This window comes from Mytilus trossulus, chromosome 4 (assembly GCF_036588685.1).
Source record: "Mytilus trossulus isolate FHL-02 chromosome 4, PNRI_Mtr1.1.1.hap1, whole genome shotgun sequence".
Lineage (NCBI taxonomy): Eukaryota > Metazoa > Mollusca > Bivalvia > Mytilida > Mytilidae > Mytilus > Mytilus trossulus.
This window is the reverse complement of record NC_086376.1, coordinates 6,303,939-6,323,835: the sequence shown is the minus strand read 5'-3', so window position 1 is coordinate 6,323,835 and position 19,897 is coordinate 6,303,939. Positions and strand designations below refer to the sequence as shown.

The 19,897-nt window shown below is 31.2% G+C and overlaps 1 protein-coding gene across 1 annotated transcript in view; it reads left to right on the top strand.

Annotated features, from left to right (window-relative positions):
• LOC134714556 (WD repeat-containing protein 11-like) overlaps nt 1-19,897 on the top strand; it is a 52,063-nt gene that overhangs the window by 25,689 nt on the left and 6,477 nt on the right. Inside the window, exons 17-27 of the mRNA XM_063575904.1 lie at nt 12,358-12,464; nt 12,911-13,031; nt 13,660-13,828; nt 14,354-14,528; nt 15,038-15,103; nt 16,032-16,113; nt 16,854-17,039; nt 17,547-17,713; nt 17,989-18,083; nt 18,764-18,861; nt 19,572-19,652. Of these exons, the coding sequence (XP_063431974.1) occupies nt 12,358-12,464; nt 12,911-13,031; nt 13,660-13,828; nt 14,354-14,528; nt 15,038-15,103; nt 16,032-16,113; nt 16,854-17,039; nt 17,547-17,713; nt 17,989-18,083; nt 18,764-18,861; nt 19,572-19,652 (1,347 nt within the window). The remainder of the gene's footprint in view (nt 1-12,357; nt 12,465-12,910; nt 13,032-13,659; nt 13,829-14,353; nt 14,529-15,037; nt 15,104-16,031; nt 16,114-16,853; nt 17,040-17,546; nt 17,714-17,988; nt 18,084-18,763; nt 18,862-19,571; nt 19,653-19,897) is intronic.

The window sequence follows — 19,897 nt, the reverse complement described above, 5'->3', positions numbered from 1 at the left end:
TCAAAAACATGAAAAAGTAAAGTATACAACATGTTTATTTTCTTTTTTGATCGAAGAAAACAAAATTTCCATGATTATTTTTAGAAACCCATGCGGGCTTCAGCCTAGTTCACAAGTTGGAAAAAAGAATAAAGTGGTTTACTTAATTATAGTTGAAAATAACGGTTACAGGTGTATGCTCACCCCAGTCAACTGTGACGGTGTCATATGTAAGAAAAGAATATTACGATTGTAAATTTGTTGAGACTTTCTATTCATATATTTGTGTATAAATATAGGATCCTTTACTATAGATAATTTAGCTGATCTGTAACAATAACATCTTCATGCCTTATATATCATGTACTGTAGTACGCCGCTAGATTAAAACTGACGAGGAAAGGTAACATATGCCCACCGAAAGCTCTTTTTTTGAGAGCCCAGGTGGTCGTGTGGTCTAGCGGGACGGCTGCAGTGCAGGCGATTTGGTGTCACGATATCACAGTAGCATGGGTTCGAATCCCGGCGAGGGAAGAACCAAAAATTTGCGAAAGCAAATTTAAAGATCTAACATTGTTGGGTTGATGTTTAGACGAGTTAAATATTTTTATATATATATATATATTATATAGCACGTAAAATGAATGAACATAATAAAGCATTATTTCACTTTATCGCTATTTTGTGCATTTTTCCTTTGATCTTTTTTTGTGATAATTTTCATATCATGCTACTCGCTTGAGATGGAAAAATTATCGCTAGAAACTAAGGACGCCACGTGCGTTGTTAACGAAATTGACATTGAAATTGACAACGTCGTCATAGGTAAAATAGCGATAAACAGATTATCATTGGTCATCTCAACTCGATTGCTTTTCTCACTTTCGCTGTTCCAGCTCAAGCGAGAAAATCATTCTTGTTGAGATAATCAACGATAATCTATAAATATAACTTTGTATTATGTCGATATCTATTGTTAGTTTAAATGTCAATGGTATGGTAGACAATAAAAAACGAAATGCCGTTTTTTATTGGTGTAAAAAGAAAAACATTGATGTAATATGCTTACAAGAAACACATAGCTCTAGCGATGTCGAAACAAAATGGAAAAATGAATGGAAGGGGGAGAGTTTTTGGAATCATGGATCAAGAAATTCAAAAGGGGTAGCTATTCTTTTCTCTGAAAAATTTAAATTTGAAATTACTGAAACTGGACGGGATAGTATTGGTAGAACAATTTCTGTGCATGTTAAAACCCCAGGTAATAACGGGATTTTTATTTACAATGTTTATGCTCCTAATCTAGCAGGTGATAGAAAATCATTTTTTGAAAAAGACATACTTATTGATAACAATAAAAGAAATATTGTTCTTGGAGATTTTAATTGTGCCTTTATTAAAAATTTAGATCGAAAACCAGTGCCTGTACGAGAAGACATAGGATCACATGAATTAAAAACTTTTGTTGAACATAATGAGTTAATAGACGTGTGGAGAAAGCGATACCCTAAAGAAAAACAATATACTTTTTGCCGGGGTAATTCAAGGTCACGAATTGATTATATATTTATAAGTACATGTAGTGAGCTTCAAAATAAATCACAACAGGTAAAACTAGTTTATTTTCCGTTCAGTGACCATGATGGTGTGTTCATGAAATTAAAAACAAATGAACCAGATCGCGGTCCCGGAACGTGGAAAATTAACTCATCAGTTATTCAATCGGATTTATTTAGAAATACGTTCGAAAGCTTTTGGGGAAACTGGAAATTAAAAAAAAATCAGTTCGAAAATAATCTAGAATGGTGGGAGGAAACTAAGATAAAGATAAAAAGTATAACCATAGAAGTTGCAAAGCAATTAAACATAACAGAAAAACAAGTAAGGGAGTGGGAAAAAAGGTTAGATAATATTACGGGAACCCATCCTATCAAAAATGAAAACGAATTAAATAATTTGAAAGTAAAAATTAAAGATTATTATGCCCAAAAAGCTGAGGCAGCCAGAATTAGGTCTAAGGTTAACTGGTACGAGAAAGGCGAAAAATCAACAGGGTACTTCTTTAAACTCGAAAAAAGAGGGGTGCTGAAAAATTATGGACTAGAATAAAAGGTTCAGACGGAAGGTATAAGGACGATATAGAATCTATCCTAGAAGAACAAGTGTCTTTTTACAAACAATTATTTACATCCGAGGGGTGGGATAGGGATGCTGCAGAAAATCTATTACAAAATATAGATCATAAACTAAGTGAGGAAAATAAAAAAATGTGTGAAATGGAAATATCTTTAGATGAAATAAGTAAGGCCGTTAAAATTTTGAAACTTGATAAATCCCCTGGGGAAGACGGAATTGTGAATGAATTTTACAAAACGTATTGGTATTTGATAAGCGACGACTTCGGGGCGGTTATTAAAGAAATTTTTGACAACAATTTGCTCTGTGAATCTCAATACAGAGGTTTGATAACGCTTATGTTTAAGTCTGGGGAGAGAGAAGACATAAAAAATTGGAGTGCTATAACGCTTTTGAACACGGATTATAAAATTATTTCAAAAGTACTCGCGGAAACGTTAAAAAATGTATTACCGCAAATAATTGATTTCGATCAAAAAGGGTTTGTCAAAGGGCGCAACATTTTTCAAGGCAATAGATTATTACAAGATGTTATAGATTTTTGTGAGTTAGAAGATGAGGAGGGTGGGATATTATTTTTAGATCAACAAAAAGCATTTGATAGGGCGGAATGGGAATGGATCGATTTTTGCTTATTAAAATTTGGGTTTGGGGAAAAATTCAGGAGTTGGGTAAAAATGCTTTTCATTAACGCTAAGACGTGCATTCATACGAATGGGTTTACGTCTAGATTCGTAGGCATAACCCGTTCAATTCGTCAAGGATGCCCAAAAGCCCCGATGTTATATATCCTGCAAGCAGAACCACTTGCAGCATCAATTAGAAACAATCCTAATATAAAAGGAATAAAACTTCCTACTAGAACTGGGGACTTTATTGAAACAAAGCTAAATAAGTTTGCTGACGATACTCAACTCTTTAATAAAAGCGAGGAGTCTATCAAAGAAACATTTAAAACTTTAAAACTGTACGAAAATGCTTCGGGGGCTAAAATGAATATGGATAAGACTGTTGGCATGTATTTAGGCAAGTGGCGAAATAAAAAACCAAAATTTAACAAAATTAAATGGTCTAAGCGTCCTGTGAAAGCACTAGGGGTGGACTTAGATCAAATTTGGTTAGAAAAAATAAATAAAATAAAAAGCTGTATGGAAGTTTGGAAATCAAGAGATCTACATTTACGGGAAAAGTTTTAATTATTAAATCCTTTGTACTGTCCGTCATTGGATACGAAATTGAAATGAGAGGTATCCCGGATATATACGAAAAACAAATAAATAGTATTGTATGGTCCTTTATATGGGATGGGAAAACAAACCAAATTGCTAGAACAGTGTGCTGTTTACTGAAAGAAAAAGGGGGGATAGGAATGATAAACTTAAGAGACTTTATTAAATCAAAACAAGTGAAAAGTATGTACAGTATTGTCAACTCAAAAACACAAAAATGGAATGCAATAGGAAAATACTGGTTAACGTCACTAGACGAAAAATATGATACAGATTTTTTTATATGTTCTTGTTCGGATACTACATGTTTTAGGCAAATACAAATGTCCAAATATTATAAAGAACTCTTAATTTCCTGGACCGACTTACAGAAAATCCAAAATCGGTCACGAAAGAGGACCTTTTAGAAGAAAATATTTTCGGCAATTGTAAATTTAAGTTCAAGGGACATGCATTATATTATGCAAACTTTGCCTCCAGTGGAATAAAAAAAAATAAAGATATATGGGACTTAAACAATAAATCCTTTAAAACTTCTTTTGATATTTTTAAAAGTCTTAAAGATAAAAGGAATTGGATTGCACAATATAGTCGCATTAAATCTTCGTTAACACCTCAACAAATTGACGTTTTAAAAACAGATTCTAGCATACAAAGTCATTCTGATAGACCTATAAAAATAATAAATTCTTGTCAATTTATAAAAAATGGAGTTGTCGTTGATGCCAAAAAATTATGCCTTAAAGATATTAGATACTTTTATGAGAATAAAACAGCTCCAAATAGTCAGTTGAAGTGGAATTTACATTTTGGGAAGGAACTACCATGGGATTACATTTGGGAAACTTTGAATAACAATTTAGCTAACAGGAAAATTAAACAATTTCAATGGAAGTTACTACATAATATAATTTACACTGAAGAAAAATTACAAAAAATGAATCGCTCAAACGGGAAGTGTCACTTTTGCAATGAAAAAGAATCACTATTTCATCTTTTTATTTATTGAAAACTGGTGGAACACGTTTGGCGGGAAATTTTTGAGAAAATAAGGGAATTTTGTTCAAAATTAAATATCCAAAAATTACAAAAATCGGAAATAAGTATAATTTTTGGGGTCATTAATGCAGATGCATCTTATACCCAAATTTTAGATACGGTGCTTATAATCATGAAATGGGTTATCTGGAAAACTAGAAATATCGCAAAATATCAAAAGAAAGGGATAAGTAAAGCGATGATTTTAAATATGATAAAACATGAAATGCAGTTTTTGCACAAATATTTTAAAACGAATACGAAGATAGAAGCCTTTTCCACTATGTGTGACATTTTTTGTATATAAATATATATTTTGCGTGGTCAGGTCAGTGCAATGACCTCTTTGATACTGATTGAACAATAATATGTACACTGCTCTCAACTCCCTACATGTAATTTCTGTTGTGTATGTTTTCATGTATATCATCTAATTGTAACAAGACATGATGTATCATATTATAAACAAATATTTACTCACCATATCTTTGAAATTAATCCTTATTGGGAATCAAAATCATTAATCCATTTTATTTATGAATGAACTACACATCCCTTTAACAAATCGCACGTGGTAAATGATCACTCGACCAGAAATTTAATTAACATAACAAAAGACGTGATGTACGATAAAATTGAAACTGCTTAATAAATACAGGTAGCCTTTGTGAGAAATAAATAATGATAAAAACATACTTTATTCAAATAATTATATATGGTGAGAGGTATAGATATATAAATCGATAAGGATTACATGTACAGGTACATTTGTACAAGGATAGATAATATTTATAAAGGTGGATGTTAATAATTTATAGTGGGAGTTTTTTTTCTCATTTGCTTTTCCCCCGACAAATGAGTCTGTAAAAATGGGGCCCCCTTAGTTGTTCCCTGGGCAACTGAGGGTTAATGTAACAGGTGATTATTAATAAAATATGTTTTAAAATATTAAAAAAAAAAAAAAAAAAAAAAAAAGAAGAACTGCAATCATTGCGAATTTGTACCACTGCTGACTCAAGACTCATGACCATGAAAAAAAATATACTTGATATATACATTGCTATTGAAAACCTTGATAAAATATGAATTATTTATCTTAATGATTTAATTTAATTCATTAAATGAACATAAATGTACAATTATTATATATATGAATGTTTAATGTTTGTTCTTTTAAATCTTTAAAAAAAATTGAAGCAACATAATTAATATTGCCTTGGTTTTTGGTTAACTGCCTACAGTGCTTACAGCGCTTTGATTAAAAGAAGCTTCAATACTACAAATGGAAGGTTGGGACTGTTTTTGGGGGTTATTGTTCCAGTAGTTAAGGAATTAGGGGCTAAAAAGGGGCCCAAATAAGCATTTTGTAGTTTCTAGACAATAACTTGTATTTATAGTGTATGAATCTCTCTGAAATTATACCACAAGTTTTCATACCACAAAGGAATGGTGAGGATCAGTTTTGGGGGTTATGGCTAAAACCGGTTAGAAATTAGGGGCAAAAACGGGGGGGAATTAAGTTTATCTGGTTAATGGATAGTCAAGACAATTTAAAAGCAGTGTAAGTGAGGTTATTCAAATTGAAATACATTTAAAATACAATGTTGTGTATGTTTTAATTTACCTCCCTTACACTTCTTGTAAATTATGTATAAAGAAATGTCAGGTTTTGGACCAGTTGCAAAAAAAAAGTGGGGGGTCTATAGGCAACAGCATAGTGTATTGCACAAAAGCAATAAAACACTTCATTGAAGACCCATTGGTAGCCTTCAGCTGTTTTCTACTCTTTCCTGGGGTTGTTGTCTCTTTGACATATTCCTCATTTCTATTCTCAATTTTATAAGACAACTACTGAAGAGGTACTTAACATAGTTCAGACTAATGGCAACAATAATATTATTGGCAACTTGTCAATTATTTGTGCCTTTATAGGTCAAGCAAAAACAAAACCTATAACACAGTATTAATTCAACAGTCAAGAATAACAAGGCTGAGCATTACATAAAAAAGCATACTGTAAATTCAGAAATTATTGGGAGGTTTTTATACGACCGCAAATTTTGAAAAAAATTTCTTCGTATATTGCTATCACGTTGGCGTCGTCGTCGTCGTCGTCGTCGTCCGAATACTTTTAGTTTTCGCACTCTAACTTTAGTAAAAGTGAATAGAAATCTATGAAATTTTAACACAAGGTTTATGACCATAAAAGGAAGGCTGGTATTGATTTTGGGAGTTTTGGTCCCAACATTTTAGGAATTAAGGGCCAAAAAGGGCCCAAATAAGCATTTTCTTGGTTTTCGCACTATAACTTTAGTTTAAGTTAATAGAAATCTATGAAATTTTGACACAAGGTTTATGACCACAAAAGAAAGGTTGGGATTGATTTTGGGAGTTTTGGTTTCAACCGTTTAGGAATTAGGGGCCAAAAAAGGGCCCAAATAAGCATTATTCTTGGTTTTCGCACAATAACTTTAGTTAACCCTTTCCTTCATTGAAATTTTTGTTTGGCATACTTGATTCGCATAGGATTTTTTTGATAAAATGCTAAACTTATGCTTTAAAGTATTAAGGCATTGCGAAAAACAACTATTTCATCAAATAAATTTAAGTTGGATATTCCTATGATATTCCTTTTCATATTGGATACAAACTTTATTAAGTCAACTGCAGACACTTTGTAGTCAAAGTGTTTCAACTGAGGTACTACACAGGCGTCAAAAGGCGTCATTATGGAGTAAGGGGGGTGGCGTCAAAAGGGATCATTATGGAGGAAAGGGTTAAAGTAAATAGAAATCAATGAAATTTAAACACAATGTTTATGACCACAAAAGGAAGGTTGGTATTGATTTTGGGAGTTTCGATCCCAACAGTTCAGGAATTAGGGGCTAAAAAGGGACCAAAATAAGCATTTTTCTTGGTTTTCGCACCATAGCGTTAGTATAAGTACATAGAAATCTATGAAATTTAAACACAAGGTTTATAACTATTAAAGGAAGGTTGATATTGATTTTGGGAGTTTTGGTCCCAACAGTTAAGGAAAAAGGGGCCCAAAGGGTCCAAAATTAAATTTTGTTTGATTTTATCTAAATTGAATAATTGGGGTTCTTTAATATGCCGAATCTAACTGTGTACGTAGATTCTTAATTTTTGGTCCCGTTTTCAAATTAGTCTACATTAAGGTCCAAAGGGTCCAAAATTAAACTTAGTTTGATTTTAACAAAAATTGAAACCTTTGGGTTCTTTGATATGCTGAATCTAAAAATGTACTTAGATTTTTGATTATTGGCCCAGTTTTCAAGTTGGCCCAAATCGAGGTCCAAAATTAAACATTGTTTGATTTCATCAAAAATTGAATAATTGGGGTTCTTTGATATGCCAAATCTAACTGTGTATGTAGATTCTTAATTTTTGGTCCAGTTTTAAAATTGGTCTAAATTAAAGTGCGAAGGGTCCAAAATTAAACTAAGTTTGATTTTAACAAAAATTAAATTCTTGGGCCTCTTTGATATGCTGAATCTAAACATGTACTTAGATTTTTGATTATGGGCCCAGTTTTCAAGTTGGTCCAAATCAGGATCTAAAATTATAATATTAAGTATTGTGCAATAGCAAGTCTTTTCAATTGCACAGTATTGTGCAATGGCAAGAAATATATAATTTCACAATATTGTGAAATAGCAAATTTTTTTTAATTAAGAGTTATCTTTCTTTGTCCAGTATAGTAAGCAAGAAATATCTGCAAGAATTTTTTTTAATTGGAGTTATCTTTCTTTGTCCAGAATCAACTTAAATCTTTGTTATATACAATATACAATGTATATTCACTTTTTACTACCAACTGATAAATTTAAATAATCTTTACCATTCAGTGATAACAAGCAGTTTTTTTACATCTTAATATTTTATGATGTATTTAAATGAGTAGTAATTGTTGCAAACTCCATTAGAATATTTTAATTGAAATTAGTTTTGGAATAAGGGAAAGGGGGATGTGATTAAAAAATTGGGTTCAATTTTTCTCATTTGAAATTTCATAAATAAAAAGAAAATTTCTTCAAACATTTTTTTGAGAGGCATAATATTCAACAGCATAGTGAATTGCTCTAAGAGAAAACAAAAATTTTAAGTTCATTTGAATACATTCATTCTGTGTCAGAAACCTATGCTGTGTCAACTATTTAATCACAATCCAAATTTAGAGCGGAATCCAGCTTGAATGTTGTGTCCATACTTGCCCCAACCGTTCAGGGTTCAACCTCTGCGGTCGTATAAAGCTACGCCCTGCGGAGCATCTGGTTATTATTGCGAAAAATGCCAAAAAGTTGTAAACCAGTGGCAGATCCATAATTTTTCATAAGGAGGAAAGGGTCTCTGACTGACCTAAGCCAGAGACCGCGCGAGTCATCAATGCTTCAGTGATTCCCTATATAATCAACCTAATTTTTCCCACAAAAGGGTTATAATGGGACATACCCCTAATGGTTTCCCCTGGATCTGCCTATGTAAACGCAATGATTTTAACTTGCATTTTGAAATATTTTATATGAATTGAATAGTATTATTTTCAAACCATAAAAATTTAAATTGCATTTAAGTATTAAATAACAAAATCACAATAATAACTGCACACAATAATTTCTAAATTAAGAGAAGTCTTTTGATGGACATTGACCCTTTTTCGCAACTCTAACAGATTACTTTAATAAAAGTCAACAATTGAATAGATTTTATACTAGCCAATTTCATACTACAATAGGGTTGAACATTTTCTTTTTTACCATTCCCAGTTTTAATTCAATTTCAATATTCAGTAGGGTATTGTAAAATGTGTTATATGTAGCTTGGCTTTCTCAGTTACACTGTCAGCATAACAACCAATCCATAGTTGTCCAATGTTATCTATATAAAGTGTCAATGGTAACAAAATACCCTTAGCCTTTACACTTTCACATGAGAGTAGAGCACCCTCCTCAGACAACACATGTAAAGTATGGTTAAGACAGTCAGTTACTATCATTTGACCCCTCAAGGTTATTGTCACAATATCTGAAGGATCAAATAGTTTGTAATCTGAATTAACCTCAGGATGACCCTGATAAATCCATTTAACCTGTCCCTCCCTTTTCAGAGATATCACCCTCCCATTATACTTAGACTGTCTGTCTATAACTAGTATTTCATTGTTTATGTTTGATTTGATTCTGTGAGGACAAGTAAATAGTCTCTGTCCATATCCATCATACTCTAGAGATTTTTTTAGTTTCTTGTCTGTTCCAAATATCATTAATTTTGTTTTTCTTTCGTCTCCGTCTTCAGAACATCTCTGGATAGTGTTATCATAAACACCAAGTATAATCTCGCTGTTTTCAGTCACATGAACAGAACAAATGAATACTTGATGCGGTCTTAGTGACATGAAAGGTTTGAATCCTTCCTCTGTTAACAGTTGTAAAGCATCATGATTAAATAAATTAAAGAGAATTTCTTCGCTAGGTGTCACTGACATGGCCATTACGTTAACTGATAAATCTTTTGAGGTGATCTTATTGTCATTTATGAGCAATTCACACAAACTCATAGATGGATAATCTATAATCAATGCTTTCTTAGGATTAAATGTAATTATTCTTTCGATTGCAGTAAAATTTGTTTCATAACTCGTCATTAATTCAATGTATATTTTTGATTGTTTTTTTCTTTCCTCAACTTGAATTCCGAATGATCTTGCTGTTGCTATAGTGTTCTTTGGAACAAGGTTTTCAATCTGTTGCAACAATTTACCAAAGTGAAACTGAGGTAGTTTATTTAGACTTTCTAAGAGTGCCTCCAAAGTGTTATCTTCTGCATTGGCTGTCTGTAGTCTGCTTTGCATAGCTTTCAGAATTTGTTTGAAATTATCTATGCTTGATTCAACATCGTTAAGATTTGTCTGAATTTCAATCTGTTCTGCTTCAATATTTCCACGTAACTTGGTGTAATTGGTCTTTTTGCTGCTTTCTCTTTTTTCAACTTCTTCCAAAATATATTTGAATATCAAGTCATTTTCAAATTTTTGAATAGATATTTCTGTTAAAACAATGCTAGTGAAGGCCAAGTCTTTTGAAAGTCTTCCCTTTAAAATTTTATATTGGTGTTTAAGGGTTAGCAGCTGGTGATTGTAATGTTCAGAAATGCAGTGGGTACACACTGGCTTCATTAAACAGCTGTAACAAAATGTGAGCATCAATTTTTCCTTCATTTGACAACCACATTGTTGGGTTAATAAAATTGAATTTCTCATGTGCATGTTGAAACAATGAATTATTTGGAAATGAATTAAGTAGCAGTTAATACACATAGCTGTCTGACATTCAAGGCATATATGCCTAGTCATCATAGATGTCAGACATAATCCACACTTCCTCTTATCTGAAAATTGTGCTTCATTCACAGATGCTGTTGTCTGTTTATCAAGTTTTGGTTGGTTAGATCCAATTTCTCTAATTTTGTGAGAAGGAGATGCTTGTTGATGAATTATGCTACACGATTTACATGCATATACCTGACACTGGTCACATTTATAATAAACATCTTTATCAATCTTACAAGTCTCACACTTCCTCTGTACTTGTACTTGTGCTTGACATGGCACAGATTTGGAGGAATTGGATCCCATGATCTATCGCAATCTCAAGTCACTAATATAAATCCATTTTATTTTATTTTTACCATAGTTATGTATAGTTGCAGTCTTATACAGCTATAAAATTTGACTGTTGAAAACAGTACATTTTACTTAATATATACCATATTGTTCGTTTTTTAAAAGATAACCAGATTATATTATTCAGGTACAAAATGTTTTATAGATAAATGAGTCAATATAGTCTTTCAAGTTTTTGAATAATATGTTATGTCCCCTGCCTAATGTATAATTTATCATTCTGTTATCAATAATAATTAATAAATATTTCAGTTACTAGTACTTTTTAGACGACTGTAAAATGTGCCAGGCTTTATTTAATGTATCAAGTAGTGTTTTGTTATCTGTTTTGTCAAAAGAATCAATACTTCTCTTTTTGATAAAGTTTATAACATTTGAAGAATACTTTATTCTCATTTAGTGGCTATGAGTGGAATAAAGTAAGTTTATTGTCCCTGATGTGGGACTATTGCCTTGAGGCTTTGCTGAGGGCAAAATTTGTATTTGAGGGGACAATAAGCTAATACTATTCCACAAATATCCAGTCAATAAGTGTTTTATTATACCAAAAGAGACAACAGACAATAAATGCCATGGATGAATCAACTATTGTAATACAATGTATATAAAAACAGAAACACAACCATACTGCTTTTTGTTTTATATTCTTTCATATTTTTGGCATAGATTCCTTGACCTTGAAGGTATTTATAAGTGAAGAACTTAAAACATTTTCCCTATCCTTTTTGGTTATGAATTCGGAATATAATTTATATATTGTTGAATCAAATTAGATTAATATGTAATTTAAGCAGCCTTTCTTAAATGTAAATTTGCTAATCACTATGTTTTTAAATTTTGCTTTGATTTTATTATGACTTTGTGATAATTTACCATCTCAAGCTACTGGGCTGAGAATTCAGTAAGAACATGACAATGTAATCATGTATTGATGAACACTATGATGTTTTCTAGGAGATAAAGTGATAAACAGATTATCTTTTTTTTAACTCAAGAAAGTTTCAGAGCTTTTAATATCTCATTTCAAGCTCTCAACCTTCCACAAGACTAGTAAAAAGGTTTCATCAGAAACATAAATAATCTATAAGGATACTCATTCAAAAATTGTTCCCTTTGATATCAGCAAATTGCTTTTGTGAGGTATATGGATGGTAAAGAAAGTGTCGCTTAAATACTAAGAGATCTGTAGAACTTTTTATGAATGAAGATGAATTTTACTTTTCAGAAATTTTATAATACATAACCTAATTCTTCCTCTCAATTTATTTTCAGACAAATATTGGAACAATAAAATGTATTGCATGGAAGGGAGATAATATAGTATTTGGTGATCAAGATGGACAAGTGTCAGTTTGGGACTTGAAGCTGAAAACACAGAGGTAACTGTCCCTTACAGAATAATTTCAATAAACAAGAACAAATCAAAATTTATTCAAATTGTGGGACTTGTGGAAAGTTATTGAAGGTTTCTCAGCATATTTTTACCCCAAATTAACACTTTTTTTTCTAAATCAAGTTAAACAAGCTGAAGTTGATATTGATTCTAAGTTATCAATTTTCTATAAATAACTTATTAAACTTGGCCCCATATCACTATTATGTATATGTTGTCTTCTAAGTTCCTGATCTTATCTCTTGAAACAACTTGCATTACCATTTCAAGATTTGCACATTTAATTACAATATATTGTATGTATAGATATGTTCTTGTACATAATAAAAGTTTAAAATCTATTCAAATGATGAAGTTTGGCAAGTTAATTATCTTCTCATTTTTCTGCTGAGTGCCTAAATGCTTAAAAATGAAGAACGTTTTCATTTTTAGAACCATTCATACCAGAAGAGGATGGATAAAAAGGATAAGATTTGCGCCAGGCAGAGGAAATACTAAATTTGGTGTCCTATACTTGGATGGCATGGATGTATTTGAATTAAGAGAAGGAAAAGTAAGTACAAAAATATATAATTATAAATAGACATGAACAAACTGAAATGTTGGGTATATATCAATGAAATATAAACCCAACAAATATAACAGGACCTCAAAAGGGCACCAGACAGTCTTCAACTATAGACAAGTGTCTTTACAATATATCCAGCTCTAAATGGTTCTAAGACACTTACCTGCCAACTGTCACTATTTGTGGGGGACCCCCCCCCCTGGAGACTCCCAAATTTGAATTTTGAAAGAGCAATTTTGTCCCCAATTTTAAACAAAAAAATAATTTTACAACGACATTTGGATTATATTAGTATGGAGGAGCCAAAATACAACATTAAAATGTATTTGAAGGCCCCCTGAAAGGTCTTTTTAGGACTATGACATACATGATTCCCATTGGCTTTATGAAAAGTTTGTAGGTATGAAGTGAATAAATTACACAGAAATAAGTAAACAAAATTGCCATCAACATTTTTAAACTCTTCAAATAAACATTAAGCGATGACAAGCAACTACTGAAAAGTTCCAGACTTTTGTTAGGAACATGGAAATGTGGTGGGTCAACCAATTTTATTTTTATTTGTTTGATTGCCATCTTATTGAATATTGATGTTTTTCTTTCTTAATTTCAGCTAGAGATGCTGAGTTCACTGAAAAGTCCCAAAGAAATAGCCAAGATAAGTGACATTGATTGGGCAGGATCAGACAGACCTGTTATAGCTACAAATGATGGTTGTGTTATAGTGTTTGACATCTTACTTAAATTGTCTCATTGTAAGATAGAAGATCTGGAACTTCCAGGTATACCATTTAGCTATAAAAAAGTAAAAGAAAGTTTGAAACAGATATGTTTTTAATGTTGGATGTCTTTATAGATTTAATCACTTTGCACACAATGGTTACCAGTATTTCTATATTATGTTTAAGAAAAACGATGGAGTCATTTTCTATTTGTCACAAGAATCTATATAAAAAATAATGCTTGATCATCAATAACAAGTACATTTAGCTTTAAAATACTCTCAGACATTTAATTTGACTATATTTACCTATTTATATTTACTGATTGACAATTTAATGGCACAGAAAAGATCACATCAAAAATACAGTGCCATGATTTCAATTCATTCTGTATTCTGAGAGAAAATTTAGTCAAATCTGGATTAACACATCTGATGCTGTTGACAAGAACACACATAATCTCCATTATTGTTTTCAAGAAAAAACTTTTAAAAAACCTATTAAACTAATAAACGCCAAAGAAACTGTTATAACCTGAAGAACCATTTAAACTGAATGCCACAAAATTGATGCTTTTATTTTCAGATAACCTATTTTCACCACACATTCTACCTTCCAAGGGAGCACTGTTAATGAAGTATTTTCTCCATCACCAACCTTGGAGTGATAAATACACATTTAAATTAGAGGCTGGAGGACTTCGAGAGGAAGATGGTAAACTTGTAGAGGATATAAACAGACAGTTTGCTTTAATAGATAGGTATAAAAAAGAATTCAGTCATACAAATTTATTGAGATGTTTTTAAATTGTTTTTTTTCATAGGGTACATTATATTGCCACATGCTGGTTGTCATAGTCAAACTTTCCCAGGATAATTTCATAGTTAAAATTATTTTTGAAGACACAAAAAAAAATGATGCATGTTAGTGGTTTCTGTTGATCAGTCCTGAGAAACTCAAGGCCATAGTTCCCTATTTACACACATTTTTGTTTCATTGCTAAATTAATATGTTTGGATGTTGCATCATTGCAAGTTATATATCTCTGTCAGTCATTTACTATAGATCACCTTATTTTGCATATTGAGTATATTGAGGTGTACATGTGTGTTTGGCAGGGTTCATCAGACCTTGGTCTCATTTTCATGGTTCTTTGGTGAAAAACTAATTTGTTAAAAGTAAATCGGGATCATTATACTGTTAGTTTGAATTTTAATTAATCTTCTTGAACATGAGAAATACCACCAAATTTTATTGGCTTTGTTTCAGAGATTTGGCTGATTATTTACCAGTATGTAAATTTGGTGTAGCAGAAAGGTGTCTTCTTGTAGCAAGGTATGTATTGTTTTTTTTTCGTGTGTTCTGAAAAATTTTGAGTTCATCAACCTTTAATGTTTTTAAGTAAATTTTATATTCTTCATCTAACAAATACTAAAACAAGGATACTTTACCAGTAGTATAAGTAGTGTAGAAACTTTCCCAGACCAGCCAAATTACATTGTATCAGAAAAACTATTTTTCAATTTCATTTTCTAAACTATTTAATGGCTGATGTCTCCTGGCTTTGCGAATCAAGTAGGTTATGAGGACACTAAAAAGGGTTTCATCTGCATTTTGAGCACAAAAAATAGTGTAAAACTGTTTCATTTGCGCCGATTTTTGTTTTCATTTGTGCCGATTTTATAACAGGTAAATTACATGTGAATAGATATATATATATAAGAAGGCCTACAAGATACATCTCCAGACTTTTTTCCTTGTTGACTGTATCCGTAGTTCTTTAGCATCTGTCTTTCGGACATCTACCACATGGTTATGCTCGATCTGTGTTTTGACAATAGAATTCGTGGTAATGGCTTTACACGATTTTATGGTACATTAGTAAGATATGCAGTTATGTTTGAGAACACTGACCTTCCGATATGTATGGCCCTCGATGCTGTCCCTTTCAATGTGCAATATGATTATCAAGTTACAACGAAGTTCCAGAACAATATGAATCAAAATTAACTTAAACATAGATGAAAAACAATTATAACCAAATTTTACCAATGGTATAGCGCAGTACATGTACAAGTTTTAAATTACCTGTATATCTAATTAGGAGCAATTATAAAATCGGCGCAAATGAAAAAATGAAATCGGCGCAAATGAAAGAATGAAAATTTTCAAAATCGGCGCAAATGTCATACGCCCGAATGTCTCACTCACAAATTTGCTCTAGGGGACTTTATAACCATGTATTGTTCTTTTACAACTTTAGGTTGTTTGGTGATGAATCTGATGTTTTATTCTGGACAGTTGCTATGAACTATCTATGTAAAGAGAAGATATCACCAATAAAGGTCTGTACATGGCTTAGTAAAGACAGAATGTAGAAAATATGTAAAGAAACAAAATCACACAAATTGAAACAGGCTTCAAACAGCAGTGTTGCTTCCTATGTTTTTATGATTATAGATTTTCACCACTGAGCCCTTTACAAAAAGTGAAAACAAAAAAACATGGTGAAGAAAATCTAGAAATCACAAATATTTTATATAGGATTTGCACATATTGAACAATTCTGTCAAAATTATTTAGCAAGGAAACTAAAGTTTAACCATAACTTTCAGTAATGCAATACCCCAAGAAAAGTTCAGCCTATAAACTTTCATTTAAAAACAAAGGGCATTAATTTCTTCTGGTTTATATTAATTTCAAAATTAAATTTGAATTATCTCCCTTTATATATAGCAAAAATATAGCAAACTTTTGTAAGAATTTTCTCAAAACTTAAATGTAAATCATTTGAATTGTTTCGAAATCATTTCAGAGATTTCAATGGTAGATTATTACAGATGAAAGTATTTCTCATCTAATTTTCAAATTTGTTCTTGAAAGTTCTTTAATAAATATTGCACAATTTTTAACTTATCATTGTGTAGTCGAAAAAAAGGAAAACAATGACAAAAGTATTCTAAGATTCTAATCTTCACAAATTTCGCGTAATTAATAAAATTACTATTTGACAGTCCATGTCTCAGGAGGAATTTTAATCTTCACAAATTTCACATAATATAAAAAATAATATTCCATGTCTCAGGAGGATAATCAAGCCAGTTCTGGTGATAGATTTGTACCACAGACACCAGCATACAAAGAAACTAATGACCTTGTTGTACTAGACAACCCTGAGGAACAGGAGAAGAAATTCCAAGAGAAACAGTTGTATGGATGTCATCCATTAGAGAGCTACTTCGACACTATTTGTGATAATGCCAGTTACAAGGTATCACAAAAGATACATAGTATATTAAGATATGATAAAGCATTTGTAAAATCTAGAAAAAATATACAGTTAAGTTTGTGGTGTTTTAGTAAGAGTAAAATAATTTGTAAACATTATTTTTCTTGCTTTATCTATTTTTGTTCTTGGATATGGTGAGTGGAATGGCTGAAACAATAACCATTGACATTGACAAAGGAGATTGGCTAAATATAAATAAAAAGTTAAATCACAAAAATACTGAACTCCTAGGAAAATTTAGAGCAGAGAGTCTCTTATCAAATGTCAAATTCAAAAGCACAAACACATCAAACGAATGGAAGACAACTGTCATATTACTGACTTGGTACAGGCATTTTGGCATGTAGAATATGGTGGATTGAACCTTGTTTTATAGTGTGAATATTTATTGTTAGAAAAGGTCTGTGATATATCTATTATAACCTGAAATGCTTAGCATCTTGAAATATTACTGAAAACATCAATGAGTAGTAATTTTCTATTTTCAAGAAATACCAGCTTGACAGGGTTGCTCTACATGATAGTAAACGTGCAACCTACGACCACACAAAGAAATGTGCTGAAAATTATGTGATGCTAGGACAAACAGACAGAGCTGTACAGTTATTTTTGGAAACAGAACCTGACAATGATATCTATTACACAGATTGTTTGAGGTAACTTTTTTAACTCATTCTCCTCCTTGCAGTTATGAAAAATAGTTTTAAGGAAAATTGATTTAGTGGACAACTGCAATTGTATATTTGATAGATATTTAAAATCAAGATAAAAAAAAATGTGTTCCTGTCTGCATCAAGAAGACTTTCTAGAAAAGTTTTTGCTATGATGCACAGGAATACAAGTTTTATTTTAATCTCTAGATATTTAGATGATTAGAACAAACTTTCATTTATTTCATGTAAATGAATATTAACTTTATATCTATTTTCAGAGCCTGCTTAGTAGCCAGTATTAGATTTTCTGGAGCTTCTCAAAGTACCATAAAATTAGTAGCTACTAATCTGATTGCTAATGGAAAATTGACAGGTAAGAGCTATAAATGAGTTAAACTATTGCTGAACAGTACAATAAAACACATTAGCAGGTAATCAAGTGAATTATAGAAAAATGAATGAAAGTTGCTTTTTAGATTGATAATTAAAATAGTCTGTTTTAGATTAAATAGTAATGCTATCCTAGTCAGGTAATCATTAAAATCTGTATTCAATTTTTTTTGTTCAGTTGATAAATAATCTACGCACATGACAGACTAAAAAAAAAATTGTACTGTGTCAGAGATTTTTTTTATAAGGATCAGATTGGTCTTTTTTAATTGTCCTCAATAAACATGTAAAGAGTAAATATTTTATTCTTGTAAGTTTTCCAATTCATTATTTTGCTAGTACATGTACTATTATTTAGTTGGTTACTTATATAAATTGTTGCTCTTTCAATTGGTTAAGAACACAGATAAATAAATAAAAAAGGAGGAAGAAGTAACCTCAGGGGTAACTGTAATGTAAGACAAAGAGCAGGTCACAAACACTTCACACACAACTTTAAAATTGAGGGACATGTAATGTAATAATGATTACTTGACACAAACTTAACTTCGTTTTGTTTTAAAGCACACACTTGTAAAGATTTACTGTAAAGCACTCTAAAACATGAAGTTTAACTCTGTGTGTGTTTACAAATAACTCTTATCCTTTACCATGTTGTTTCAGAGGGTGTCCAGCTACTGTGTCTGATAAACAAAGGGTTAGATGCCTGTAGATATCTACAGACTTATAGTGAATGGGACCTTGCTGTATGGCTTGCTAAGGTATAGTGCATTTACTTGATAATTACTTTGTTTTTCACTTCCCAAGTACTAAGAAAAAGTGATTTTTGTAGAAGAATATATACATATTCTGAAAGTTTGATTTTATTTAATAATATGAAAAAAAGTACATAGAGATGATTTCTCATTTCCTATCATTAATTATCCATTTTTAGATGGTGACCTTCCCTTGTCACCATCTTACGGTGTTTATATATCTCAACTTGTATGATTCGCTCTTGTATGTATCAATGTTTTAGATTTTAATGAGAGAAATTTATGTTTTACTGAAAAATTATTACACCAGGGTTTTCGATATCACAAACTAGTCAAAATATTTACTAAATGTTATCATCGGAATAAGGACATCATTCGTAAATATACCTCAACAAGCAGACTTCTTATACGTTCAGGTATTTCACAACTGATATTTTATGGAAATATTCTTCATAAAGCACAAAAATGTCAGTATTCACCTCAGAAGCTAAGACTTATTAAGAAGGGATATAGTTACAATACTGAAAATGTAGTAATTTACATTTTACTTGATCTCATTTCTTCCACAAACAGCAAATTTACAATCTAGTAACAAAATTTTTTTTTAACTTGATTGCAGAGATATCAATGCTATTTATGTTTATTTATAAATATGGAAATGAATGAAAATTAACACTTTTGAACAATTTATTTAATTTTGGTTATTTGTATTACAGTCAACATTAAGCTACAGTGAGTTTGCAGAAGTGATGAAGAGATGGGTGGATCATTTATGTAGTCCACATGTCAATCAGAAGGTAGATATACTATAAACAAAAAATTGAAATAGGGACTTTTTAGGAACATTTAAATTTAAAGCAGTAGAAATATATGTCTGACAATATAGGATCATTATAATCTACTACATTTGTCTGACAATATAGGATCAATATAATCTACTACATTTGTCTGACAATATAGGATCATTATAATCGACTACATTTGTCTGACAATATAGGATCATTATAATCTACTACATTTGTCTGACAATATAGGATCATTA